The sequence below is a fragment of the Hyperoodon ampullatus genome (genome assembly GCF_949752795.1).
Source record: "Hyperoodon ampullatus genome assembly, chromosome: 1".
Classification (NCBI taxonomy): domain Eukaryota; kingdom Metazoa; phylum Chordata; class Mammalia; order Artiodactyla; family Ziphiidae; genus Hyperoodon; species Hyperoodon ampullatus.
The window spans coordinates 128,030,505-128,058,304 of record NC_136914.1 but is presented as its reverse complement, the minus strand read 5'-3'; the positions used below and the strand labels follow the sequence as shown (position 1 = coordinate 128,058,304).

At 49.0% G+C, this 27,800-nt stretch overlaps 1 protein-coding gene across 2 annotated transcripts in view; it reads right to left on the bottom strand.

Moving 5' to 3' along the window:
• Positions 1–364: 364 nt before the first annotated feature.
• AFAP1 (actin filament associated protein 1) overlaps positions 365–27,800 on the bottom strand; it is a gene marked incomplete at its 5' end in the record, with an annotated part of 90,326 nt that continues 62,890 nt past the window's right edge. Inside the window, 7 exons of one of the 2 annotated variants that reach the window (XM_079717959.1) lie at positions 365–584; positions 3,475–3,639; positions 6,590–6,780; positions 9,434–9,598; positions 14,577–14,694; positions 17,300–17,566; positions 20,748–20,865. In XM_079717959.1, coding sequence (XP_079574085.1) covers positions 558–584; positions 3,475–3,639; positions 6,590–6,780; positions 9,434–9,598; positions 14,577–14,694; positions 17,300–17,566; positions 20,748–20,865 — 1,051 coding nt within the window. In that variant the 3' untranslated portion in view covers positions 365–557. The remainder of the gene's footprint in view (positions 585–3,474; positions 3,640–6,589; positions 6,781–9,433; positions 9,599–14,576; positions 14,695–17,299; positions 17,567–20,747; positions 20,866–27,800) is intronic. The other variant, XM_079717960.1, reaches the window with a different exon arrangement.

The window sequence follows — 27,800 nt, the reverse complement described above, 5'->3', positions numbered from 1 at the left end:
CAATTCTGTCGCGCCATTACCCCTAGTGATGAGGGGGCCGGGCATGTGGGGAGAGGGACGTGGAGACTCGGGGTGCGAGTTCCTGCTGTTCACGCTGCAGCGACATCCCTGGATCTTCCTGGCCGAGGGGCGGGCAGCCCAATGCCCAATGCCCACGCCACACACTCACACCCCTGCCGGGGGCGCGGAGCACGTCCAGGGCCCGTTGGCCGTTCATCTTCAGTCTGGGGTGGGAGTGCTGAGACTGGTGAAAACAATCATTTACCTGGGTGGGAAGATGCAGCTTCTTCATCCGCCAGGGGAGGCTCGCACAATACCTTCCGTCCCTTTTCTGACTTTAAACAAATGAAGTTGGAAGCCAAAGTGTTACAAGTAAATCTCTTTAAAGGGAACCATTATACAGTAGAGAGGATACAGCAGGCAGGTCCAGGTCCTGGCACCCAGGTCCTGGGTCCTGGTCCAGCCGCAAACCCCGAGTCCTGCTGCTGGAGCCCCCGGGCCAGCTCCCTGCGGTCACTCGACGGGACGACGCTGTGCGAGCTGGGCGTCCGCGAGCTCTATGTCCCGTTCTTCAGCTCCCACTCCTGCCAAGCGAGGCAAGAGGAAGCGTGTACAGATCAAAAGGGCACATGCGGGGCTGAGACACGTCAGGCGGCACCCCATCCACACCTGTGCCCTAGAGGGTGAGGGCTCAGCTGCCATGGAAACAGCGCCGAGGTTCCCCGGCAACAGGCTGAGAATCACCACACGGCCCAAACCAAGATGGGCCTGAGTCCCACTAAGGACTCTGGGCAAATCTAAAGAACGTGTGCGTGGCGTGGCAGTCCCCACACAGGGCCTGGCACCAAGCAGGGCTCTCCCGCCTGCCCTGGGGGCACCGAGCGCGGCAGTGCTGGTCTGATGCAAGTGCCTGACTCCTACTGTATCCCCAGGGGGTCATTAACTGGGCCATGAGTACACTGCACACCTTCTCATATTGTAGCAAATTAGGAATTTCTCACCTTTTTTCTAGCATCGAACGTACAAGCTTCATTAATGGTTAAAAGCATGGCGTTAGCCAACGTAGCAGAAACAAAACCAAAACTGAGCCACCTGCACCTCGTGAGCACGTGCAGGCGCTGGTCCTACAGAGGTGTGGATGACCTCGTGGCCTCTCCCACAGCCCCACCCCCAATTCCGGGCTCCCCAGAGAGGATGCTCAGCTGCTCTGTGCAAAGCTGATTCTCCGGGCGGCAGGGAGCCCAGCGCCCCGGCAAGCCTCCCTCCACAGCCGCCAGCCTCCGGAGCGGCGCTGGCTTGGAGAGAAGTCATGTGCATGTGCCTGCACACGCTGCCAAAGCCTCACACGCACGATTATGCGTGTAATCGTGTGACCAAGCACAGGTCACGCTGGCCACCAAGCAAGGAGCTCCACGGACACGCCCAGCCAGAGGGACGTGGGGAGGACCCAAGGCCGCCGTGTGTTTCACTGCAAAGGCTGCATGAAGGCGGGTGTCCCGTGCTCGGGGTGGCCCAGTCCTGGTACACCGGGACCTGGGGCACGTGTGTCAGCTCTGAAAGCACTGCAGCCACCAAGCCCCGCCTCCCAGAACATCCCTTGGCACCCGGAGCTCCCAGGCTGCGGGGACAATGCTGGGCCTGGAGCTGGACGTCGGGGCCCTTCAGCCCCCTTCTCGGCTGGGAAACCCCGTGACAGGTGACTTGAAACCCTCTGAGTTTCAGGAGCACGCTCTCTTACACTCCAGAGCATCCCTCATCGGGAATGGGAAATTATGCTAGGAATACAGCCTGGGATAACGGTTTCCAAGCCCAGAACGAGTCAGACTCAGAAAGGTCCTCAGAAAAAAGGCCAGGGTAAAAGAGGAGGCCACGTGTGTGATGCACCTACAGGCGGACGGACGCTCCCAGAGGCAAAGGCCAGGCTACCACCCCGCCCTCCAGCCGTGGGTCCCCTGCCACTATTCTCAGGAATCCTGGGAAACCCCTGCTCGATCCCATGCCTTCAGGGAGCATGTGGTCTGGTCTGAACGGCCAGCTGTGCATCTGAACCAGCCAAAAACCACACGTTTTACATTTATCGTGAAAAGGGGGCAGGAAGTGCAGAGTACTGAGCCTTGGGACGGTGAGAGCAGGCATGGAAAATGTAGCCCTTTCAGAGGTTGGACTGACAGAACTGGAAACTGATTTCTTTGACAGCAGAGAAATAAATGAAATATTTTTACTGCATTTCCCTTCTGCAAATAATTAGGGGGACTTTATGGGACAGCTCTATTCTAAACATCTTTCAAGGCAAAACATACTCCTCTGCAAACAAAGAACACTTGACGCGTGCCAAGGAAAGTAACAGATGATGCACAGTAATTCTTCTTTTCCCCGAATTTATCAACACACAGGCTCAGTCAAACGCACGTGCTACGAAGACAGATATTCCAGGATGCTGTTTCTAACCACCATCGACAGGGACCCTCCGTGGACACAGCAGCCAGAGGTTAACACTCACATTCTCATCTGACACCACATCCGCTTTTCAGAAAACAACAGATTTCTAGCCAATTTGGAATGGGTTCCAAAGCTGCCAAAGAACAAAGGTAACGACAGCAAGAGAGGGTCCCAGAGACAGTGAAGGGAGGATGTCTGGCCTCCACATTCATCACAACAAATTAAACTCATCTGGATGCATTAGCCTGACTGTACCAAGTAGGATTTTTTCATACCACACACTTTCGGTTAAACCGTCAGGAACTGTTTGCTTTGATAAACTATAGTTTTTAAAAATTTTCTGGGATTTTTAAGCTTAGCATCAAAAATCTTTGGTGGCCAATCCCATCAGAAGACTGGAAGGTACTACAGAATGGCCCCTCGGGTACAGGATTACAGGCTGCGGCCAGGCTGGGAAGCAGAGGGTATGGAGAAGAGTCTGCCTCGACTTTTGATTTTTTTAAAGGATCTCAGCAGTCACTGGCCAATCTCTACTTCACCAATGAAAGAACAGGTCAGGAGAAGCCAGGACTCAGAACCATGCTGCTGGTTTTCCTGAAAACAGATGGTCCAGGCCTAGAGACAAGTTCTGGTCTTTTTTGCCTTTGAAAAGGAGGATTCCTGTAAGAGGGTCTGACTTTAGAAAAAACAGGGTAGATACTCATGAAATGGCATCTAATATAGAAGCTGCAGAACTGGAACAGGAGGCCACACTGAGCTCCTGCACCCCACCCACAAACTCTGAGGCTGAAGTGCCTCCACCACACCTTGCCTGTGCCAGTGCTGGCATTCCAGCCAGAACAGGGACGCCTGTTCCCCATCAGTGCTGGCGTTCCCCACCTGCCCCGGGATGCCTGTTCCCCAGCAGTGCTGGCATTCCCCACCCGCCGCGGGATGCCTGTTCCCCATCAGTGCTGGCGTTCCCCACCTGCCCCGGAATGGCTGTTCCCCAGCACTGCTGGCGTTCCCCCGCAAGCAGGAGGGGCGGGAGCTCACCTTGGCCTTCCGAAGCACGTGTCCCCGGCAGGGGGAGCTGGCGGGGGCCGGCTGGTTCTTCTTCAGGATGGCCGCACTGTTCACGGGCACTGGGCCCTCTGCATCACTGGTCTCACAGCTGGACATGGGCGAGTTCTCCAGAGTCCGGTGCCTAAAAACTGGAGACTGTTAATGGAAAGAGAAGATGTTGGGTGAGGTATGGTTTCCACGTCATCAGTATTTTCCCCTAGGAAAATGGCTTAAAGAATAAAATAAGTTCTGGAAATAGGCAAAAATGATAACAGCAGTAATAGGACCACCTCACAGAGCCCCACTCTAAAAGCACCTTTAAAATATGCATTTTACAGCTGGAGAGACTGAGGCTCTGAAGGACGCTCTGCCCTGCACTCAGCGCGGGCTCTCCCAGTCCTGCGGGGCAGCCTCTCACGTGAAGTCCTGTAAAGACCTTTCTGATTTCAAGGAGCTCCTAGGCTATAGCACCAGGAGCAGAAACCACCAGTGACTAGGATGGGGGAGCACAAGCTCACGGGATCCAGTTCCTCAGGGTGGGGCTCCCTGCAGTGACCAAACACATCGATACCACGGATTCCCAGCTGTTTACAGCATGGTCTCCGCAGGTCAAAGCAAGACTTAAGATGGAACAAAGTGAATCTGCAGTCACCAAGTCTCCACGTGAGATTACAAGCTGCACTTTGGGGAAAAAGTCGACAACTTGCTGTACTTCCCCCCCGCCCAAAGGAGGTCTCCGCGGACTGACCTCTCCCTGCTCTGGCTGTGTTAACTGTGACTTAAAATACCGGTTAGATGACATGGAACGAAATGGGCTGCTTAGAACCCCTCTGGGGGCGACTAACCACGGGTCCCCAGCAGCCAGCTTTCCACATGTGCTCGCTCACTTGGAAATGCCTCCAAAGGCCACGCCAGCTGGGCTGTGGGTGCCATGGCTGGTGGGAAGGAGAGGACCACACCACCCATCCCCGGGGGGCTAAGCTGGGCTCCGAGGAGGGCGGCCCATGGCGCTCCCCTAGGACGGCTAATGAGCTGCTGGCCCAAGGATGCGGTCAGGGTGGGGAGAAGGCAGAGCATGGCACGAGGTCCGAGGAGGGGCCCTCCGAAGGGAGCAGCAGCCCCATGCATGGCCTGAGAGCAGGAGCTTTATCAAGCCGGGCCTGCACCCTCAAGAGCACAGGGCAGAAGGAAGGAGAGCTGACAAGAGGGGGCCCAGGGGGAGACCCTCAAGGGGGAGGGAGAGCCCCAGAGAATGCAGGGTCACCCAGCGGTGCCTGGAGACGTCCAGACCTGGGGAGGTGAGGGCGGAGGTCACGTCAGGGAAGGCAGCTCCAGGGCAGCCGAACCGCAGCAGGTGGGTGAGTGGACACCTGGGCACACAGGACAGTGTCTGCAGGGGACGTGGGGCTGGGGCAGAATCTGTTTTGTAAGATGGGACACACTACAGACTCTGTTGATGCTCTGAAGGAAGCGAGGAGGGAGGAAAGGTGAAGATACAGCAGGAGGGCATGGCAGATGCCTGAGCAGTGGATCTGGAGCCACATCTCCATCCGATGGGACCAAGGACGGCGACGCCGGCGAATCCTCAGGCCCCTCCTGGGAGGTCAAGAGGCCTTCCTGCCTCCAGTCTGCCTCCGACACGGGTCCCCGGGGGCCCCTGGGACAGCCCCCTGCCCCGCATGGGCCAGCACTCACAGCCCTGCCACCACTCTTCGGGTAGAACTGGCCACCTTACTACACCCTCGGTCCCCGGTTCGGCCGGATGCTGAAAAGCCCCTTCCGCTGCTGGACTGCTCCCCGCTGCACCTTTCAGTGACTGATGTGAGTGTCTTCCCCTGGTCTAGCGGTCCTCCCTTGCTACAATACGAGCTCCACGGAAAGAGAGATTCTCATCCACGAGGTCCACTGCTGCGCCTGGAACCATTTCCAGCTCACAGATGGGGCACAGCACACGTGTATCTAATTTGTTGAATGAGTGAATACATATCAACGAGCTGGTGAACACACAACGAGTGGATGGATACTTTCGTAGGCCAGGCACCATGCCCAGAGCTTTCGCACACACGAGCCCACGCGGGAGGCGACAGCACCATCCCCATTTCACAGATGGAAAATCGAGGCCTACAGAAGGGAAGTCATCTCGAGCCCTGGTCTCTGTGCTCACAGAGCCTGCTTTCCTCAACACCCTGCTACGCTGTGCCCCAAAGGACGGGCGGCTCGGTTGATGTCATGGTTTTGGTGGTGGAAGCCTGCACTTGGCTGCTGGAATCTGCTCTGCCAAGCGGTCTGGGTGTGGAGGGGGGAATCCTCTGAAAGTGAGGGGTGGTCGCTGGAGAGGGACCAGCGACTGGAGAAGTTTTGAGATGGTCTCTGCAGACAATGGGAGAATGAGGTGACCACTGCTTGGGGGGGGGCGGTGAGGGTGGGCGACAGGAACTCGGTGGTGCCATGCACCCGTAACCCAGAAACCTTGCCTGTGGGTCCCCCCAAGCCCCAGGACGCGGCAGGAGCTGGCCCAGGGCTGTGCTCTTAGAGAGGCTCTCTGGGCCTCCAGCTCCTCATCTGGAAAACAGAAGCCATCACGTCTGACTCGACGGAACAGCTCATGGAAAAGAGCAAGTTCTCCAATGACAGTGGGCAGCAAATCACTCGAGGTGCTAATTCGTGTCTAATTCATTCGTTCTGTTAGATTCTGAGGTTATAGACGGTTTCACTCATTTCCGTGTCCCCAGCACCTGGCATCATTCTCAGGACAGACATGCTAGACATGTTAGAAAACTCTGCCACACTGAACAAAGGTTTCTATCTAATGAACTGGCATCAAATGAGGACATGGCTCCAAAGAGATAAAAAGAACTGTACTCATTACACTCAGATTTTGCACAAGGGGGGAGAAAAAAGACTCAGTGTTTCCACCACCTTTGAAAAGTTCAGTGAAAGACATAAGAAAATTCCATGTCCATGAACTTAAAACACAGTCAAGAAAGAAGGGTGTTTGAAATGGACACGGGAGCTGAGTCTCTGTGGTGCTGATGCTGGGGACGACGGAGGAGCAGTGACCTGAGAAAGCAACCCCCATCTCTCTCCCGGGAGCGGCAGGCGTTACCTGCGGACTCGACGTCCCCGGCCGGGGCTCGATGGCCAGCCCCAGGGTGACCCCGCCGGCCAGGGCTTTCTTGAGGCTCTCCTTGACCTCTGTCAGCTCCAGCTCCAAGTTGACGCGCTCTGTCTCCCTCTGCTTGCACTCCTCCTCCAGCTTCTTCAGCTTCTCTTCCAGGATCACCTGGGTCTTCCTGCCTGAAACCCCAGAGAAACACGACTGCTCCAGCCGAAGGCAAAGGTTTCAAGATAACAGGGGACGGACATGCGGTGCCCCTGAAAGGAGCTCCGCACTACCTGGGGGTTGAGCTCCCCTGCCTAGGGTCCTTCCCACAAAACTCAAACCCAGTTCTTCCTGAAAGGAGCAGGGTCCCTTCCTAACTGCTCTCTTGCTGCAGCCAGAAGAATATGGACCAGGAAGCACGGGATCTTGATTCTCACAGATGCCAGGAGTTTGGGGTCTGGGCCCCAAAACACTCATTTCAATTGTTTTTTTTCCTGCGGTACGCGGGCCTCTCACTGTTGTGGCCTCTCCCGTTGCGGAGCACAGGCTCCGGATGCACAGGCTCAGCAGCCATGGCTCACGGGCCCAGCCGTTCCGCGGCATGTGGGATCCTCCTGGACCGGGGCACAAACCTGTGTCCCCTGCATCGGCAGGCGGACTCTCAACCACTGCGCCACCAGGGAAGCCCCTCATTTCATTAAAAAAATTTTTTTTAAACATCTTTATTGGAGTATAAATGCTTTACAATGGTGTGTTAGTTTCTGCTTTATAACATAGTGAATCAGCTATACGTATACATATATCCCCATGTCCCCTCCCTCTTGTGTCTCCCTCCCACCCTCCCTACCCCACCCCTCTAGGTGGTCACAGAGCACTGAGCTGATCTCCCTGTGCTATGTGGCTGCTTCCCACTAACTATCTATTTTACATTTGGTAGTGTATATATGTCCCTGTCACTCTCTCACTTCGTCCCAGTTTACCCTTCCCCCTCCCCATATCCTCAAGTCCATCCTCTACATCTGCATCTTTATTCCTGTCCTGCCCCTAGGTTCTTCAGAACCATTTTTTTTTTAGATTCCATATATATGTGTTAGCATATGGTATTTTTCTCTTTCTGACTTACTTCACTCTGTATGACAGACTCCAGGTCCATCCACCTCACTACAAATAACTCAATTTCATTTCTTTTTTATGGCTGAGTAATATTCCATTGTATATATGAATACACTCATTTCAAAATGAGGAACTTTGACTAGGTGCCTTCCAAAGGTGCCACTGACTTGAAAAGTCCGAATATGTTTCTCTACTCTGAGTCATCTTACTTGCCCCTATGGTCAGAATACAGTAGAGCTTGCATCTCCATAGCACATAGCACATTCGCTTTATTCATCTTATTCGAAATGTGTTACAGTGGCACAGGAAGGCAGGCAATTTGCCCACCGGACAGATAAGGAAAGCGATCCTGAGGGTTAACCGACTTGTGAGCATGGCCCTGGCCGACTGCTTGGTAGCACATGACAATCTCTTTTTCAAGGCCCAAAGCTGGTCTCATCTTTCTGCATCTTCACTGTCCTACAAACTGGAAACAACAGCGGGAAGAAATTCTCCTCCTGTCCTGCTGACCTGGAGGCTCCCGTCCAGTTCTCTGACGGAGCCTGTGATCCCCCGGGGGGGCCTCATGGGAGATGCCACCTCCTGCCCCTCCTACAGGCTGTCTCGAACAGGCTCAGCCCACACCCAGCCTTGCGTTCTTTAAACTCTGAAAGCACTTTCTTTCTTAAAAACCATATAAGGGGCTTCCCTGGTGGTGCAGAGAGTCTGCCTGCCAATGCAGGGGACGCGAGTTCGTGCCCCGGTCCGGGAGGATCCCACTTGCCGTGGAGCGGGTGGGCCCCTGAGCCATGGCTGCTGAGCCTGCGCATCCGGAGCCTGTGCTCCGCAACGGGAGAGGCCACAACAGTGAGAGGCCCGTGTACCGCAAAACAAAACAAAACAAAACAAAACAAAACAAAAAACCCAAAAAAAACTATATAGGCACAAAGTCAGGAAAGGCTGGACCTGATGACTAACTGCTATATACACGCCAACTCCTCCGGCACAGAAGCTGCTGGAAAGCAGGTTCTTCCTCTCGGGATCATCCTGGTCTCTACATTCCTCCCCCTCACCCCCAAGGCCAGAAACTGAAACCTAGAGAGTCAGCCTTGCCCCAGGATCCAACTTAGTCTTGAGCTGAGGAGACATACATTTCAGCAGCCCCAGCGTCGGAGCCAGGAACCACATGGCCAGCTCCTGCCAACGAGGACAGATGGGCTGATCCAGAGACACTGCTGTGGTCCTCACCCGCGTCTCCCTCTTCTTTCCTCTCTGGGGTTGTTCCCCCTCCCCTGGTCCCTTCCACGAATCCATCACAGTCTGGCCCTCACCAGTCCCTCCTCAGGGAACGGAGGGCTCCTTCTATCCACGCAAAGACCTCTCAGCTGGGCTTCTGAGTATTACCCATCCTCCTGCTGAGACACCACCCCTCACACACAGTGACCATAACTCCTGAGTCCGGAGGCTTGTGCTGCCAACGAGCTCTGCCATCAGCCCCCAAGGCTGGGACAGCTCCCCGGCACCTACCCAGCCTCAGCCAGCGAGTTGAGGTCCAGGCCCGGCCTCCTCCTGCCTGGTCCATTATTCCACATTGTGGCACCTGCCCTGGGCTTACCACCAAGGCTTCCGAACCGCAAGAAGCACTGCATGGAATGACACGGTCTTACTAAGAGGAGAGCCTCGGGAGGTCCAGACCCCGAGGGCGCAAGAGGATAAGCCTAGACTCTGGCGCCAGCAGAAGCAGGCCCCTCGTACCAGCGTTCACTTCGATGGCGGCCCTCAGGCCCTTCCTCTCCTTCCGCAGCTGGGCCAGCCTGTCCCGCAGGCCTTCCCGCCTCTTCAGCAGCTCCTCCTCTTTGGCCTGCAGCCTCTTGGCATCTGCTTCCACCCGGTTCTTGCCATATTTGTACTGGTCAGCATCTTGAAAAGAAAAAGCATCAACAGGAAATTAGGTTTAACCAAGTAGATGATAGGGTAATTCATAAAGCCTGTTTAATCAGCGTACTCAGTGAAATAAACTCAAAGCTAGTCATTTTGCTAATTCAACAGGAAAGACAACAGGACAGGTTTGAACCAAACAGAAAAGTGACCAGTTCAGATTATCCAATATTCTTTGAAATAATTTTTTTTTTTTTTTTTGCGGTACGCGGGCCTCTCACTGCTGTGGCCTCTCCCGTCGCGGAGCACAGGCTCTGGACGCACAGGCTCAGCGGCCATGGCTCACGGGCCCAGCCGCTCCGCGGCATGTGGGATCTTCCCGGACTGGGGCACGAACCCGCGTCCCCTGCATCGGCAGGCGGACTCTCAACCACTGAGCCACCAGGGAAGCCCCTTTGAAACGAATTTTTAAAATGAAAATAGAATGTCAGGAAATTCCTTTAACGCCTCCCTTTGAGGCACGCAACATACAATCTTCAGCAAGGTCGAGAGTGAACAAAACATTCTGTAATCTGAAAAGAGAGGGTCTACCAACATCACAAATAATCTCTTGATGTGTGTAGTTCTCTGTATTTTTCAGAACACTTCCATTACACTGTCACGTCGGATCCTTACAGCTGTGCTGTCCGACTCTTTTGCTGACCTGACGGCACTATCCCCACCTCCAGTGGGGTGGGTACCTGGCATGAACAGAGCACACGATAAATATCCGCTGAGTGAGTGACTGAGCAAATTAGAAAATGAAGGGGCACCCAGAGCAGTGTCTGGAGCCCGACCGCCTAGGTGGGAATCCCAGCTTGCCACTTGAGCTGTGTGACCTTCAACAAGGCACTTCATCTCTCCATGTCTCAGTTTCCTCATCTGTGCAATGGGGGTAATAAGAGCAGGTACTTCACAGGGTTGTTATGAGGATTAAAGTAACACTTATACAGAACTCTGAGCAAGCACAGAATGGGCACTGTGTAAATGCTCATTAAATAAAGTGAGTGGATAAATGAATGAAAAGGAAACCAGCCTTAAGGAAAATGTAGAGAGTTGGCCAACATCACACTACTAGTTAATAGTGCGTTAAAATCCTGACCCAACGCTCTTGTCCTCAAATCATTCTGGCCTTTCAATAGCAATAAGGGCTCACGATTCTGCAGCTTCTGTGGCCTCCCAACGGCCCCTGACAGCGAACGACTCAAACCTGATGACGACCCAAGGCCTCCTGCACCTCCTGCACCTCCTGCACCTGTGAGCTCACATTCCATGATATACCATGCTGGTTTATTTGCATGTCTGGCTCCCTTAGTAGACTAGAAACAACTTCTGGGGAGAAGCCATGGAGGGTGGTGTAATGGTTAATAATAAAGGCAGTTGACCACGGAAGAGACCATGATTGTGGACAAGCAATTAATCCCCCGAAGGCTCAGCTTCACCCTCTAGAAAGCAGAAGTGCTAAGGCCTAACTTGTGGGGTTAAAAAAAAAAATTCGATACATGTACTAAAACCCACCTAACAGAATCATGTGATGCCCGGGCCGTGGTGGACACTCCCTGGCAGCTCTCATCCCTGGCAGTGATAACGGAGCCCCCGGAACCCTGTCCACTCTGCCAGACAATGGTGAGCCATTTCTAACGATTTCTAGCGCCTGTCCTAAACACCGAATTCGCCGATTCTTACAATGCAAACCATCGTGACTGCATGAAAACTGCATTTATGAAGGCAGGTACAAAGTCATCGCTCCCCGCTCCATCTTCCCCTCTCTAAAAACCAACCCACCCCACACACAGAATGATATTAAAAGGATCGCAGCATGAGGATGACCAAATCAACAACTTGAAACGAAAGCACTGCTCTTAGTGGCCTGGGTAACCACATGTTCTATAAACAGAGCACAGTCCAAACTCTGTCCACTCATTTCTGATCTAAGATGCTTCCCTGACAAACCTGTATGCAATCACTTACCACCTTCCACATCATGTGGTCCCCATGCAATAAACCCCATCCAGGCTATAATGCAACTGCCTGAATTCAGCAAAAAACACAGAGCACAATTATGTTTCCTTTTTTTTTGTCATTGGATGTCACCAAAGTTAATAAAAATTCCCTACAGAAGCCCTCATAAAATACAGGAATGCATCATCTAAGAGATAAAATAAGCACAGGTGCTGAGAGAGAGAGGGATGTTATGCAGACAGAGATTTCCTGCGGTTCAGGTCTCACACAACAAAGCTTTTCAGACACGTTACTCCCTCCCCCCACCTGCCCCTCCCCAAGTGGACAACACCCAAATTTTAAGTGAATATAAATACACCCAACTGCGTGAGGGAAATAAGATTTGCCAGAAAAATAAGGTGAAAAAAGAAGCACAGTAAATGAATGATGATGAGGAGGGTCTGGCCCAACTGGCTGCTTGAGTGTGTGTCCGAGGAGAAGGGAAGCGCAGGTGAGCTGATGTCAAGAAAGCAAGGCCAAAAGACAACCCTCAGGATGGGAGAAAATACTTGCAAATGAAGCAACCGACAAAGGACTAATCTCCAAAATTTACAAGCAGCTCATGCAGCTCAATATCAAAAAAACAAACAACCCAATCCAAAAATGGGCAGAAGACCTAAACAGACATTTCTCCAAAGAAGGTATACAGATGGCCAATAAACATATGAAAGGATGCTCAACATTACTAATCATTAGAGAAATGCAAATCAAAACTACAATGAGGTATCATCTCGCACCAGTCAGAATGGCCATCATTAAAAAATCTACAAACAATAAATGCTGGAGAGGGTGTGGAGAAAAGGGAACCCTCTTGCACTGTTGGTGGGAATGTAAGTTGATACAGCCACTATGGAGAACAGTATGGAGGTTCCTTAAATAACTACAAATAGAACTACCATATGACCCAGCAATCCCACTACTGAGCATATACCCTGAGAAAACCATAATTCAAAAAGAGACATGTACCACAGTGTTCATTGCAGCTCTGTTTACAATAGCCAGGACATGGAAGCAACCTAAGTGTCCATCAACAGATGAATGGATAAAAAAGATGTGGCACATATATACAATGAAATATTACTCAGCCATAAAAAGAAACGAAACTGAGTTATTTGTAGTGAGGTGGATGGACCTAGAGTCTGTCATACAGAGTGAAGTAAGTCAGAAAGAGAAAAACAAATACCATATGCTAACACATATATATGGAATCTAAGAGAAAAAAAAAAGTCATGAAGAACCTAGGGGCAAGACGGGAATAAAGACGCAGACCTACTAGAGAATGGACTTGAGGATATGCGGAGGGGGAAGGGTAAGCTGGGACAAAGTGAGAGAGTGGCATGGACATATATACAGTACCAAACGTAAAACAGATAGCTAGTGGGAAGCAGCCACATAGCACAGGGAGATCAGCTCGGTGGTTTGTGATCACCTAGAGGGGTGGGATAGGGAGGGTGGGAGGGAGGGAGATACAAGAGGGAAGACATATGGGGATATATGTATACATATAGCTGATTCATTTTGTTATACAGCAGAAACTAACACACCATTGTAAAGCAATTATACTCCAATAAAGATGTAAAAAAAAAAAAGAAAGCACACGCTTCCTCGGGGCAGAAGCAGGAGCCCCAGGGAACAATGGTGGGCTCATCCATGCGTGAGGCTAAGGACAAAGCCACCTTTCACCAGCCCCTGTGCTGACTCTGAAATCCAGACTCTGAAATCCAATCGCCGTGCACACAGGGAGTTCAGCAGTTAGGTGACCTGTCACCTGCTGTAGGGTTACCACCTGGAGGGAGGCTGGTCCACCAGATACACTGAACCAGGTTCAGAAAGTGTCAACACAGCTTCCCAGGTGTTCACATCAAACTCGCGCTCGAGGCTAACTCCCATCTTCCTCTCCTGGAAACCGTCCCCAACAGGCCCACACCCTCTGAGAAGCTTCTGAGCCTGGTAAGAGCCTGTGCTGAGGCCCGTAGCCTGCATCTGCATGGGGGACCCAGCTGCTGCTCTACTATATTATCTTTGCAGTCCCCTCAGCAAGCAGAGGGCTGGAATGAACAGACACTGCCGGGCTGGCTGGTTGAAGAGGAATCCACCCAACACATCCAGGGCTGAAGTAAATGCAAACACATGCGATAACAGTACCCCTAGAGTCATGTATCTGCACATCGGGAAGGAAGCTGAGCGCGCTGAAGGGCTGCCTTTCACTGGAGTCTCGCTGCTCCTCTGCCCGGTCCAGCCCCTGCCAGGTCTGGAACCTAAAAACCTGGTCCTCACGCTGGTTCTGTCATCTGCCAGCGGTGAGACCTCGGGGAAGCCACGCCATCTCTCTGAGCTTATGTCTACATCTGCCCAGTGGGGTAGATTATGCCACCGCCCTGATCAAGTGGCCAGGAGAATGACACAGGAGGAGAGAAATCACAGCTGGTTGAAGGCTAGGAGGCTCAGCGGGGACAAGAATTCCTTACAGACCCTGATAGTCTCCTGTGCTCTGAGGTACACGAGTTACCCCAACTATCTCAGCCACAGAAACCACGGCAGCCACCTGTCTACACCTCTAATACACAGAGGCTGGCTTCAGAGAGTCTATGTGACCCAACCCAAGTCACTCACTCAGCAGATCAAGGACACAAACCGAGGTGTCCCGACCCACCGTCCAGGGCCACTCACAGCAGCACTGCCAGCTGCACCCACAAACTGCCTCAAACAGAAATACGCGTAGCCAATTCTACAGTTAAGCCAGCTTTGTCTTTCCTGGTATATGCAACAGTTATAAAATAAAAGCTGGGTTAAAAATCGTGGTCATTCCTCAATCCAGCAAACGAGGAAGGATGCGGATGCAAATGGTGCCCTCTCTCCAGCTGGCCCCCCAACCTGGCATTCTCCACCTGATCAGGTGAGGGAGGAAGGTGGCTAGACAGCTCTGACACTGCACACTGCACCCAAAGCTAGAACGTGGGAAATCGAAGGATCAACTTACTTGAAGGCGTTCGCTTCACGCCAGCCGCTGAATCAGCTTTTTTTTGCTGACTGCTCAGAGCCTTGCCTTTTCCCGTAACCCCGTTGGATGCCACGGGGGGCGGCTTTTTACCCTTCAACTGTTGAAATAAACAAATGAGAGAATTAAAAACAAACAGACAAAAACCTTGGGGGTTTTGCAGTAAATTGTTTCAGTCCCTAGCTCTTCAAGTAGAACGTAGCTTAGGCAGAAAAAAAGGCAGGTAGTAGAAAACCAATCTGGTTTCCCAACACTGCACTGCTGTGACTTTCCCAGAGCAGCTAAGAAGGTACTAGCACCGAAGTTCAAAACAAACGAGGTACACTAGGATGTCTTCAGCTGGAACGCACCAAAAGTCACCTATTTCGACCAGGAGATCACACACACCGATCAAGACACTGGCACAGACAGTGGGTATCTGAGAGCATTTGGTTGACATTACTAAAAGTCTGTGTTTCCAAAGATAAACAGCTTTAATTTTGGTGGTTCGGGGAAGTAGCATGACCGTGCACTTAAGAGTTCAACTTCCAGGGTTTCTATACTGATGTCCTAATTGGATAAAAAACTACCTTTTGATTCACTGACAGGGTCTGAGGAAGGAAGCAAAAGAGGCAAAATATAGAAACAGCATGAACTAAATTTTAACTAACCACAGGGTTTTTAAAAAAATTCAACATACCCCTAACTTCTTTGATGGCTGCAAGCCGACCCATGTTGCATTTTGCTTAAGTGATGCACATGTACCTTGGCTGGGTCATAAGCTCAGCCGAACGGCAAAGGCTGACTGTACACGTCCAAGCCCGAGCTTCTCTGCTGCACCACGTTTCTTACTGTTGTGGGCCTGGGTTTTGGAAGCTTCAAATTCCCGCTCCGTCATAGGAGACGCTGAGCACATCATTAACGCTTTCTGAGCCTCCGTGTGCTCATTTAAAAATATAAAGATACTGATGTCTCCCACACGGTTCCTCAGAAGGTTAATTGACACAGCACACACACCTACAGCACACATACGGTAGGTGTGTAGGGAGTGTGAGCTCTCTCCATTAAAGAGTAGGTCCCCCATTCAAACGGCCAAATGAGGACACGAAAGCTAAAGGTAAACGGCTTGCAAACGTGTTTCCTACTTAAAATAAAAATGAACAAAATACAAACATACATGAACCACGTATCGAATGACTGATTCCAAACTAATCTGGGGACAATCCAAATGTATAAGATAGTATATTTTGTCCCATAATTTTTACCCAAGGGAACTCTAATACCAATAAAAAGACAGATAAATACATCGCCAGAGACACGTTCACTTAGTGGGTGAAGCACATGACCTACCAGACTTTTCGGTAAATATTTTAAAAAACTAGAAGCCAACGGCTCCCATGTCTGACCATACATCAGCCTGGGCCACTCAGATTCAGTGAATGAGAATCTCTAACAGTTGTTACAAATAAAAAACAAACAAAAATCTTCTCACGTGACTTTGATGAAAAGAATTGGTTTCGAAGAACTGCTATAACCCTCTGAAATTCTAGATTCTTACTTGGCATTCATCATTTTCTTAAGATTACTCCAAAAATAGAAGGAAAAGAAAATAATTAAAAATGTGCCGCTCTGCTTTATGTTTGTAGAATATTCTTCCATGTGGCGCTTAGATCTTTACTCAAAGCATAAAAAAATCTTAGGTTGACATGCATGAAAACACAAAATTATATTTACACTGAAATGTTACCGTTTGCCACAAATACGAGGTGTGAGATGGACAACAGTTCAATATCAAGGTTACTGACCATTCAATTATAATCCAAAATCCTTATTATCTACTTGGTTTTAGGGAGTACACTTTTGGGGAGTACATTATGGGAAAATATTGTAGTTCTCGGAATAATCCTATTTAATGTTTAAAGATCGAAAAGCAATTGCCATGTGAAGCCCACCATTCCTCACTTACATGTTATGGAAACACAGGAAAGGAACTTGCAGCTCAAAAATCTTCTGAAAACTTTTACTGTCCCACTGTCCCTGTCCTCTTTAACATCTTTGCCTTTAGTTGCTGTAATTCACAAAATTCACTGGGGAACTTCCCAAGAATGGAAAGAGAGCCAGGCACAGGCAAAGAAATACAGAACGTAAACCATGAACTAGTTAGGTGTACAGTAAGTCCCCTACATACGAATGAGTTCTGTTCCAAGAGCGTGTTCGTAAGTCCAATTTGTTTGTAAAGTTAGCCTGGGTACCCAAGTAACACAATTGGCTAAATACTACTGTACTGTAATAGGTTTATAATACTTGTATAGGTTTATATAATAGGTTAGTAATACTTGTATAGGTTTATATAATAGGTTTATAATCACACAAATAACACATAAAAAAACAAACACAAAAAATAAAGAAAACATTTTTCATCTTACAGTACAGTACCTTGAAAAGTACAGTAGCCCAGTACAACAGCTGGCATACAGGGGCATGTTCGCATCTTTGAAAAGTTCACAACTTGAAGGTTCGTATGTAGGGGACTTACTGTATTTAATCCGTTCCTGGGTGGCCAAACGTTGTGTATTTGCAGATTATATTCTAGTTGAGGGAAAAAACTGTGCTTTACCCTTGATGGGGCTCACTGCCCACAAGCTGATGAACAGACACTCACTGCAAAGCCCTGAGGGAGGACCATGACTTAAGGCGATTCTAGAAGACAGAATGAGATGCTGTACCTGTGAGCTGAGCCCGAGAGATGCCCTCCCCAGAGAAGAGGTGTTAGTGACAGACGGGGAGGACGGCGGACCGGAAGAGGCAGGGTGTTTGTAGTGGTTACAGGACAGCTTGTCAGGAGATGGCCTAGCGGCCTTCCTGTCAGCAGGAGGGTAGCGAGCAAAGATTTTCGGAGACGGCAAATTATCGTACAGGACCGCGTTATCATAGAGCGCCTCTTCTCCCAGGCCTCGGCCACAGGGGGCGGGAAAGCCACCGTCGGGTCCCCACTGTAACACACACAGCTTGTCGTTAGAGCCTCGGCCACAGGAAGCAAAGCACACTGAGATGTTATTAGCAAGCACCCCAAAACACGTGTACGTACCCCCAATAAAACACACACACTCAACTAGGTGGACTGATTCAGAAGAACTTTTCTACCTTTGGGGACTTAAGGATTCTTTTTTCCTTAAATCATTCCCAGGGCCATTGGCTTATGATAATTTTTTTTGTTTTGTTTGTTAAAGCAGGCAAAAAAATTATACATATATATATATATATATATATTTGACATTTCTTTAAAGAACTGGAACTCGGAAGTCCTCCTGACCCAGAAAGCTGAAGCAATGTGATGTGACGAAAGGAATGCTGGACTGGGGTCCATCCGGAGACCGGGGGCTCTGATTCTACTGAGAAAACACGTTAAGATCCCAGCAAAGCACTTTACCTTTTTAAAAAAAAAATACTGACAGATATTATTATCTGTATTTTACTACTATTATTATTTTTTTGGCTGCGTTGGGTCTTAGTTGTGGCACGCAGGCTCTTCATTGCGGCGTGTAGGCTTCTCTCTAGTTGCGGCACATGGGCTCTCTAGTTGTGACGTGTGGGCTCAGTAGTTGCAGTGCACGGGCTTAGTTGCCCTGTGGCATGTGGGACCTTAGTTCCCAGACCAAGGATCAAACCCTCATCCCCTGCATTGGAAGGCAGATTCTCAACCACTGGACCACCAGGGAAGTCCCCAAAGCACTTTATCTTATTTCACAGTAAAAATGACTCACATAATTCTCATAGGAATCTTATGAAGTAGGGGGAAACTGAGGCAGAGAGGTCCCACAGCTGTAAGAGGCGGAGCTGGATGAGAGCTGTGCTCCTAACTACACACTGCTTGGGGTCTGAACCTCAGGCTCCTCCAGGATAGGATGAGGGGCTCGATGCCAGAACACCTCTGGACCCTTCCAAGCCTGCTATGCAGGCATCGGGGATTTAAGTTCCTTGGGTGACTGTCAGCGTCACCCCTGCTCCACACTTGGTTATGCCTGAAGAAAGTGCAGTAACCAAAAACACAGGCTGTTAAAAGAAAGAAATCGAATAATCATAGAAAATAGGATGTTTCAAACTATAAATGATAGAATGGCATTCCTTTAGTGGAAAACCTTTTTACAAAAGGATTAAAATAGCTACAAGCCACTTTAGAACATGGACATTAAAGTATAAATTAAAACCCAAACTTATAACCACAGCCAGATTCTTTTAAGTTTTAAAGGAATTGCTTTCATTGTTTTTAAAAAAGAGAAAATATTAATTCATATACTATACTTATCTTACTCTATTTTTATATCCTTCTTGCAGAGTTCCTTTCTGCCAGGATGTAATTACAGCCTTTTGTTATAAAAACAGAAAAGGTTTAAAATTTCATAGTAAGAGTGTTTTTTATTCCTTTGCAATCACTTCAGTGTGTCTATTTTTGTGATGCCGGGGACCCATCTACATACTAAAAATAATGGTACAAGTAGATAAGCGTGGATGTGAGTTTCATAATGACAACCTAGCATATATTTGTCCAGGGTTATTAAAATGGTCTAGACCAGACGATCATTTTCCTAAAATACCAAAGGATTAAGTCACATGGAAGACTTAGAAAACAAACACCAGAGAACTTCTAGATTAAAAGTGTGTGTGTGCCTGTCAGAAGATCCTTTTTGAGATTCACTTTCATCTAGGCCTCAGGGGGAATGCTGAATGGGTAAGAATTACTGAAGTTGAAACATTGCTAAAATGTCAGGTATTGGCTCAAAAGTATGAACCTTATAAAACTGAGAAGTGCAGGCTCTCGCAAAACAAAGGGTCTGGTCACAGAGCCCAGCAAGTAGAGCAACAGTTTGAAGAGAGGCCTGAACGTCAAGGAAGCCCTTAACAAGCAAATGAGCCACAAACACTGCGCACTGGACGTTCTGTCTTAATCACCTATGTCGCCCGCCCAGTGATGTACACACAGAAACGATTCCTAAATGCAGAGCCTTGCAGAAGGGCAGCTTCTCATTTCTAAACCAGCTTAAGCTGTGCATGACTTAAAGAGAGCTCATTCCTGGGGGTGCCTGAACCTGCGTAGTATTAACAGGAATGAAGGGATGGGGGAACTAGACCAGCGTTTGTGTAGGTCCACGGTTTCTCTAAACCACGGCACGGGGAGAAACCCTTCTGGGGAAAGGTACACGAGGGGGCCGTCGGGCAGGAAGATTCAGAGACCGGTTTGCGTGTTTTATCTTTCCAAAAAAGCTGGCACTGAGATCAAGGCTCAGAGGAGCAAACTGTCCCACGAGGATGAGGTGGCAGTCGGGTCTACGATGAGGGCAGGTGCCACCAAGACCAGCAAGCAGAGGCCGAGAGCCGGGCCCTCTTGGAAAGGGCACAGCGACCAGGATGCAGGGGCGCAGAGACTGGACTGGGACCTGCTCCTGTCGGGCCACCGCGGGCTTTCCCCGAGTGTGTGGCTCCCACGAGACTCTCTGCAGGGTGGACGGCTACGGCCACAGTGGGCACCAGAGCCCCTCCAGCCCTGCAGACCCCGAGGCGAAGGTGGTGGTGGGAATGGGGAGGGGCAAGGAGGAGACCGACTGGGCCTAACGTGTTCTTGCTGTGGGACAGGACCCTTGTCCCAGTCACCCCAGACCACCCCGGACTCAGAGGGGACGCCATCCCATGGGCTTTGCAGCTGGGACGGGATTTCAATGTGTGCCCGCGCCCCGACACCCAAGTCCTGACATGAGCCCCTTTCACGTTAATCTGTGCTTGATCGCGCCCCTTCCTCCCCACTCCCCTTCTTCTCCACCGGACGGGGGCCCCAGCTACAAGCACACCCCACCCGGAGGATGCAGGACGGTGTCTGGAGCTGGCAGTACAGTCATTACTCTGTGGCGTCTCCTTTCCGATGGTGAGTTCTGACGGTGTTTAATGGCATTGACAGGAATGACAAACTGTCTACTGGTGCCCGATTACCCGTGTGTTCAGATGCGGATTAAGATGAACAGGGTGTCAAAAAGGAGAGAGATGGGGTGGAGTTTGCATCTTGCCTCAGAGCGTAAGAAAGCTTTCTCTCGTTTGGACAGAAAGCAGGGGTGTAAGTCACGGAGACCCGCAGACCCCCGCCTTCCCGCACGGCTGACCTCGCTCTGCACGCGGCGCACTCACCGAGCCGCTGATGCAGGGGACGTCGTCGTAGTGTAGAGCCGTCCCGCTGGGGTGAGCGTAGCCGTTGGCGGTACTCCCCACATACGGGTTAGTGGACAGAACACGCCTGTTCATGAAACTGAAAGAGAGGAAACGAGTTACAACCCTCCAATTGATCACCAAGGCTTCCAGGAGCTCTGATGGATGCTCAGGCTCTGTCCGAGGCCGCGGGGTACAGAAGTGTTAGCACAGGACCCCGGCAGAATCGGCTGTTCCTACAGCCACGGGGCAGACTCCTCACCTGTAGGACAGGACACCACCCGCCCGCAGGACTGCGGCCCGGACCCATGATGACCCTGCCGGGTACCCAGAGCAAGGCCTGCACGCACCCGGCACTCAGCAAATAACCCCCATTTGTGTTAGCAGCCTGCTTCTGTCACCAAAGCTTTACTGGAACACCTTTCTTTACCTGGACTCGTTGTTGACGAATCGTCTGTGGCTGCTTTTTTTTTCACATGCCTCTTTCATGAGCCTGTTAATTCTCAAAGGCAGAGACCATCTGGCCTGTAAAACTGAAGTATCAATATTTGCTCTCTGGCTTTTTTCAGGAAAAGTCCACGGACCTGTTCTATAAGCATTTTAGAACGTCTATCCCACAGCACTTCTTGAGTTCTCAGTGTTTGTTCAGCATCACTACCCACCTTCCCCTCTGCCCTGCACGGCCCTGAACTTCTGGGAGCCTCTGACAGTGGCCACCTCCGTCCCTCGTGTCACGGCTCTGCTCAAAGCCCCGGTGGCTCCGAGAACAATCCAGTGCTGCATGGCCTGCGAGGCTCCGAGCGCCACGTCCGCTGCCTTCACCCCAGGCTCCTGGTAGCTGTCGCTCGCTGGCCAAGGGCACCCCCTCTGCCCACAGCGCTTCTCTGAGACCCCTCCTTCTTTTTTTTTTTTTTTTTTTGCGGTATGCGGGCTTCTCACTGCTGTGGCCCCTCCCATTGCGGAGCACAGGCTCCGGACGCGCAGGCTCAGCGGCCATGGCTCACGGGCCCAGCCGCTCCGCGGCATGTGGGATCTTCCCAGACCGGGGCACAAACCCGCGTCCCCTGCATCAGCAGGCGGACTCGCAACCACTGCGTCACCAGGGAAGCCCAGATCCCTCCTTCTTTCAGTCTCAGTGGGAACTTCCCGATCACCCCAACCTCCCACCTCTGCATCCCTGTCCTGTCCCCTACTCCTTCCTACCACTAATCACCACCTAACGTGTTGCACGATCATGTGTCTACTGTCTGCTTTCCTCACTGGAACATGAGCTTCAGGAGGACATGGCTTTTGCCAATTCTGTTCATCCAGCACACAAAAGGTGCTTGGCAAATACGAGCTGCATGAATGAATGAACACGGGAATGAATGAAGGAAGGAACGCGTGAATGGTTTGCTCGTGATGTTATAAGAGAAAAACCTCAATGCCTAGGGAAGAAACAACCTAGATAACATTTTTCTCCTAATTGGGAAAACTAAAGCAGCCTGAAATGAAAAAAATAGTTTTTTGGGTTTTTTTCCAATTTTGCTTCTTCTTGGGATCTTACATTTCTATGGTAACTAGATGAATAAAAAAGAGAGCAAATGAGAAAAAGTGAAGGCAGTAAGAGGGGAGGTGAGAACTGCCTCTCTGACAAGAGGTCTTGCAATAAAACTACACTGGGATTTCTGGTTCTGAAGAGAATGAGAGGAGGGGGCTATGAAGGGTCAGCCTGCAGGCTCAAGCTGCAGTTTCCACTCACCCAGCCCTGGCTGCAGGAAGGCGGCTCAGGTGTCCCTCTGCTGGGACCACACGGCACGCACGGCGAGTCCCACCCTGGACTCGGTATTCTCTTTAATTTATAAAATAACTCTTCTTGCTTTTTTCTGATACAAAAATGTATATCATTATTCTATACTTAAAATATATTAACATATATTTAGGAAAAGAAAATGTATAGAAAAGAAAGAATACAAGAAAGAAAGATTCTCCTTGTTTTTAGATACACATTTGAAGTTTTCTGGTTTAAACATCCCGTTTGAGGGTATTTGCGGGGTGAGGGTTTGGTCATGTGAGAGGCAGGACATGGGATGACCACGCCCTCCCCATGCCTGTGGTCCCAGGACGCTCCACAGCCCGTGAGCACTGATACCTGGATCTGTTCCACGTCCTGGCAAACGGACCCCCTGCCCAGGGACTGTCTCCTGCCTGGTCTGTGTCTCTGGTTTCTGGCGCCCAGCCTGGCACTCACACTGGGACACAGATGCCAGGAAGGAGCGTGGACCATGAAGGGGCAGGACGGATGCTCACTCACTTGGAACAGACACCAGCAGGATGCTTCTGACCCACGGAACATAAGGGGAGGTCACAGACACACAGGATGTCCTGTCCCAGCTGGATGAGACCTCGGCCACCAGCTGGGCTGCCCCTCATCTCACAGAGAGGGACCTGGGCCCCCAAACCAAGTCTCTGGGCCCAAAACAGCGAGTGGATCCAAGACCGAGTAAGAGGCCCCTCACCTTCTGGCCTGGCACTCTTCCTAAAATAGGATTTTTAGCCAAATAGGAAAGTGGAAATGAGATAACAGACCATATGCCACTTGTTAAACCAAAATCATAAGACAGAAAAAAAATATATATATATAGGTAAAATATACATAACAGAAATGTCACCATCTTAACATTTCTTTAAACATTTTATTTATTTATTTATTTGGCTGCACCGGGTCTTAGTTGCGGCATGTGGGATCTAGTTCCCCGACCAGGGATCGAACCCCAGCGCCCCGCATTGGGAGCGCAGAGTCTTAACCACTGGACCACCAGGGAAGTCCCTACCATCTTAACCACTTTTAAGTGTACAGGTCTGGGGCGCTAAGTACATTCACACTGCTGTACAGCCATCACCACCACCCATCTCCAAAACTTGTCATCTTCCCAAAAAGCTGAAGCGCTGTCTCCCCCACCCCCAGCGCTGGCACCCAGCACCCAGCACCCCACTTCCTGCCTCTATGGATTTGCCTACTCTGGTACCTCACCTAAGTGGATCATCCAGTATGTGTCCTCTTGTGTCTGGCTTATTTCACTTAGCGTTAATACCTTCAAGGTTCATTCATGTTTTCAGGAAGTATATTTTAGAATAAAACCTCCCAGGGATTCAGATGAGAGGGTGACTCAAGGTGAAAGTTTCCTGTCAGTCTGCCTGCTCCCCTCTCTGTGTCCACCGTGATCTACTGCTTTTATCACCATCAATGTTGTCACAGCTTTCTTATGGGGCTCCAACCCAGCATGACTTGAAAAGAGTTCCAGAAGAAAATTTCAGAATACTTGCCCTGTATCCTATCATCTATATACATCTCATTTAAAAATAGGCCACAGGAAAGTATGTTTCGAATGTTTACCATTATTAATACTCTTAAACAGACCACTTTTTCTGGGAGACTTTACATTACTATTATTTCTTTTACTGTCCTCTTCCCAAAATATATCATTGACCGTTCTCCCTCAGACATAATCCAATGTACAAAAATTTCCCCTAATAACCCTGAGAAGATTCATTAACTGGCTGACAATTTACATAAAGGCAAAAATTAATTCAACCTCAGATTATCACATTGGCAAGCTACCATATTTTATAGTTTGAACGCTGTTTCCTTGTTAAATCTCTTCTCTCAATTTTTACAGAAGGTTTGGCAGAAAACTAATAAATAAAAATAAACTTTATTGCTAAGTGACATCTCCTATAAAGGTTTTTCCTATAAAGGTTTTTCCTATAAAGGTTTTAATGGGGTAGCGAAGACTCCTGCAGCCACAAACTCATTACATGCATATTTTTAATAAATCAGTTTTCAGCATTGCAATCTACATTCCTTTCTCAAAAATGGGACCTTCCCACATTTGGTTTAGATGAATATTCCACACTCATTTGTGTTCTAGGGGGAATATTTTTAGTCAGGGTTTCTCTTAAGTGTTTTCATCAGTTTGCTTATTATTGCTGAAGTTACACGTGGACTTAGGAGAGGCTTTTTGGAAACTAATAAGGTCCAAAATAGTACAGTTAACAACCATAAGATCCTTTCTTTTATGTCACTCTAGATGTGTAGATTTTGCAAAACTGGACTTAAGGATTATTACATTTCTTAAAAAGCTACTTTAAGTGTGCTCTATTTACTGCACAATTAGGAGTTTCACTGTAATTTACCTATACCTTGCTGATTAGATAGAATGTTATTATGGAAAAAATAACGAGGATGAACAGTCAGCACTTGACTATGTCACCCTGGTTTTCGCACAAAAGAACAGTAGTGAGAAGAAGCAGTGTGTACTTCAGAAATCCTCCAGCATTACTGGAGATTTCCCAGTAAAGTCGTACAAGATTAATTCATTTTGTCAAGGCCATTGACCTTAATTGGGTGTAACATGGTGGCTTGATTCCTAATATGGGCAAACGTTATCTTCATTTTACTCAGCCCCAGAATGTCCCAGGCAATCATTAAATAAACATTCTGCAAAGCTGAAAATGTTCACCATCTTGCCCTTCACAGAAAAGTATGACCAACCCCTGCTTTAGACAGTGGACAGCATGAAATAGGAACCAGCCACTTCTTAATTTCACAGATCCATTCCTACAAAGCAGCAATCCTCAAGTGTTTTTAGTCTTTACATCCTTCGAAGTTACTGAAGACTCCCAAAGAGCTTTGGTTTATGTGGGTGTTTGCTATCAGTGTTGACTGTATTTGACATTGAAACTCAGAAATGTATTCATTTTTATTCATTTAAAAACAATGGGGGCTTCCTTGGTGGCGCAGTGGTTGAGAGTCCGCCTGCCGATGCAGGGGACACGGGTTCGTGCCCTGGTCCGGGAGGATCCCACATGCCGCGGAGCGGCTGGACCCGTGAGCCATGGCCGCTGGGCCTGCGTGTCCAGAGCCTGTGCTTCGCAACGGGAGAGGCCACAACAGTGAGAGGCCCGCGTACCGCAAAAAAAAAAAAAAAAAAAAAAAAAACAATGGGAATAAATCCACCATATTTAAACATATTTCTATAAAAGTTAACTATATTTTCCAAAATAAAAAAAAATGGTGAGAAAAGTGGTAGTTATACATGTTTGTAAATCTATTCAATGTTTGGCTTAAGAGAAGAGAGCGGGATTCTCACACGTGCTTCAACATTCAACCGGTTGCAACAAGTTGTTTTGGTTGAAGCATATGAAGAAAATCTAGCCTCCCGCAGATATCCAGTTGTAAAAGTGAGGTGTATTTTCATAGCTTCTCCAGGTCATGGTAGATATTCTTTGATGCTACACCAAAACTCGATAAGTGGTAATTTCTTAATGATTAATGCCATGTAGAATCTCAAACTGTATCAATGAACTTTTAGTCCTCTTTTACCTGAAAACCCATTAGTTTCTCTTGCTCGTGGGAGGGACCTTTTACCCGTGCATGACTTATGCGTACCTGTCAAATGCACACACTTCACTATACTGTATCAAAAAAAACCACACTCAATATCACCACCAATCTTATCAGAAAAGTCTGAGTACTGGGAAGCTGTCAGCTCACAGTGGCAGATACAAATCTCCCCAAATTCTCATTTCTGAGTGCAAGCTCAACTCCATTGCAGGCAACAAACACTGCCAACCGTTTTCCTCGAGGGGAGAGGCTTACTAGCTTCATTTCTGAAAAAGTGTCTGCAAATACCTACGTCTGAATAACCACAGTTCACCTGTTAATTGTTCTTTCAAATAAAAGTGAAAAAATGGTGGTGGGGTTAGGGAGCGGCTAGTTGAGTTAGCAACTCAGTCTTACAAGAGCGTTTCCTCAAGACAACATGACAGTTCAGTCAATGTAAGTGCTTTGTGTGTCCTGCCCACTACGTAAATGTTAAAAAGACACGTACTTGAGAGATTTAATAAAAATATCTACTATCGGGCTTCCCTGGTGGCGCAGTGGTTGAGAGTCCGCCTGCCGATGCAGGGGACACGGGTTCGTGCCCCGATCTCGGAAGATCCCACATGCCGTGGAGCGGCTGGGTCCGCGAGCCATGGCCGCGGAGCCTGTGCGTCCGGAGCCTGTGCTCCACAACGGGAGAGGCCACAGCAGTGAGAGGCCCGCGTACAGCAAAAAAAAAAAAAAATATATATATATACATATATATATATATATATGTATATATATATATATATATACTATCTGGCCCTTTACAGAAAAAGTAATAATTGTACTGCTTCATCACAGACATCTTTTTTTCTTTTTTTTCCTTCTGGCCGCGCTGCACGGCTTGCAGGATCTTAGTTTCCTGGCCAAGGATCAAACCCGTACCCCCTGCAGTGAAAGCGTGGTGTCTTAACCCCCGAACCGCCAGGGAAGTCCCCATCACGGACATCTTAAGTGAACACAGCATATCCTTTTACTACAAGCGAGTGGCAGTGGCAATGGTCACAGCACAGTATGGAATGACCACTAATGGTCCTAAGGCTCCTGCCAATCTATCCCCGTCCCCCGGCCCTGCTGTTGCTTTTGCACCATCGATGCAAATGTCACTACAGCGAAGAAAAAAAATAATTTCTTAGCATTATTATGAGAATAGTTTTGACCTTTGGGACTGCCTGAAAGGGTCTTGAATACCCCCAGGGGTCTGTGGACCATACTTTGAGGACTGCTGCTATAATTTTCTTTGCCATCATTATGTTAAGGAAATATTCATAGTTTAAAAGAACGTTTTTGTACATAACAGCACTTTAAAAAAAAATCACATTTAAGTTTTAAAAGTATATGGTTGATGGCTTTGAAAACTCAGTCGTCACTACAGCAATATGTCGAATTATTTATGCTTTATAGAACTGTTCCCCTAATACAGGGGTCATCAAAGTACAGCCCATGGGTCAAATCTGGCCCACTGCCTGTGTTTGCAAATAAAGTTTTATTGGCACACAGCCATGTCCATTCATTTACGTGTGTGACTGCAGTGGCAGAGCTGAGTAGTTTTAACAGGGAACATTTGGTCCACAAAGCCAAAAATATTACTATCTTGCCTTTTGCAGAAAAAGTTTGCCAACCCG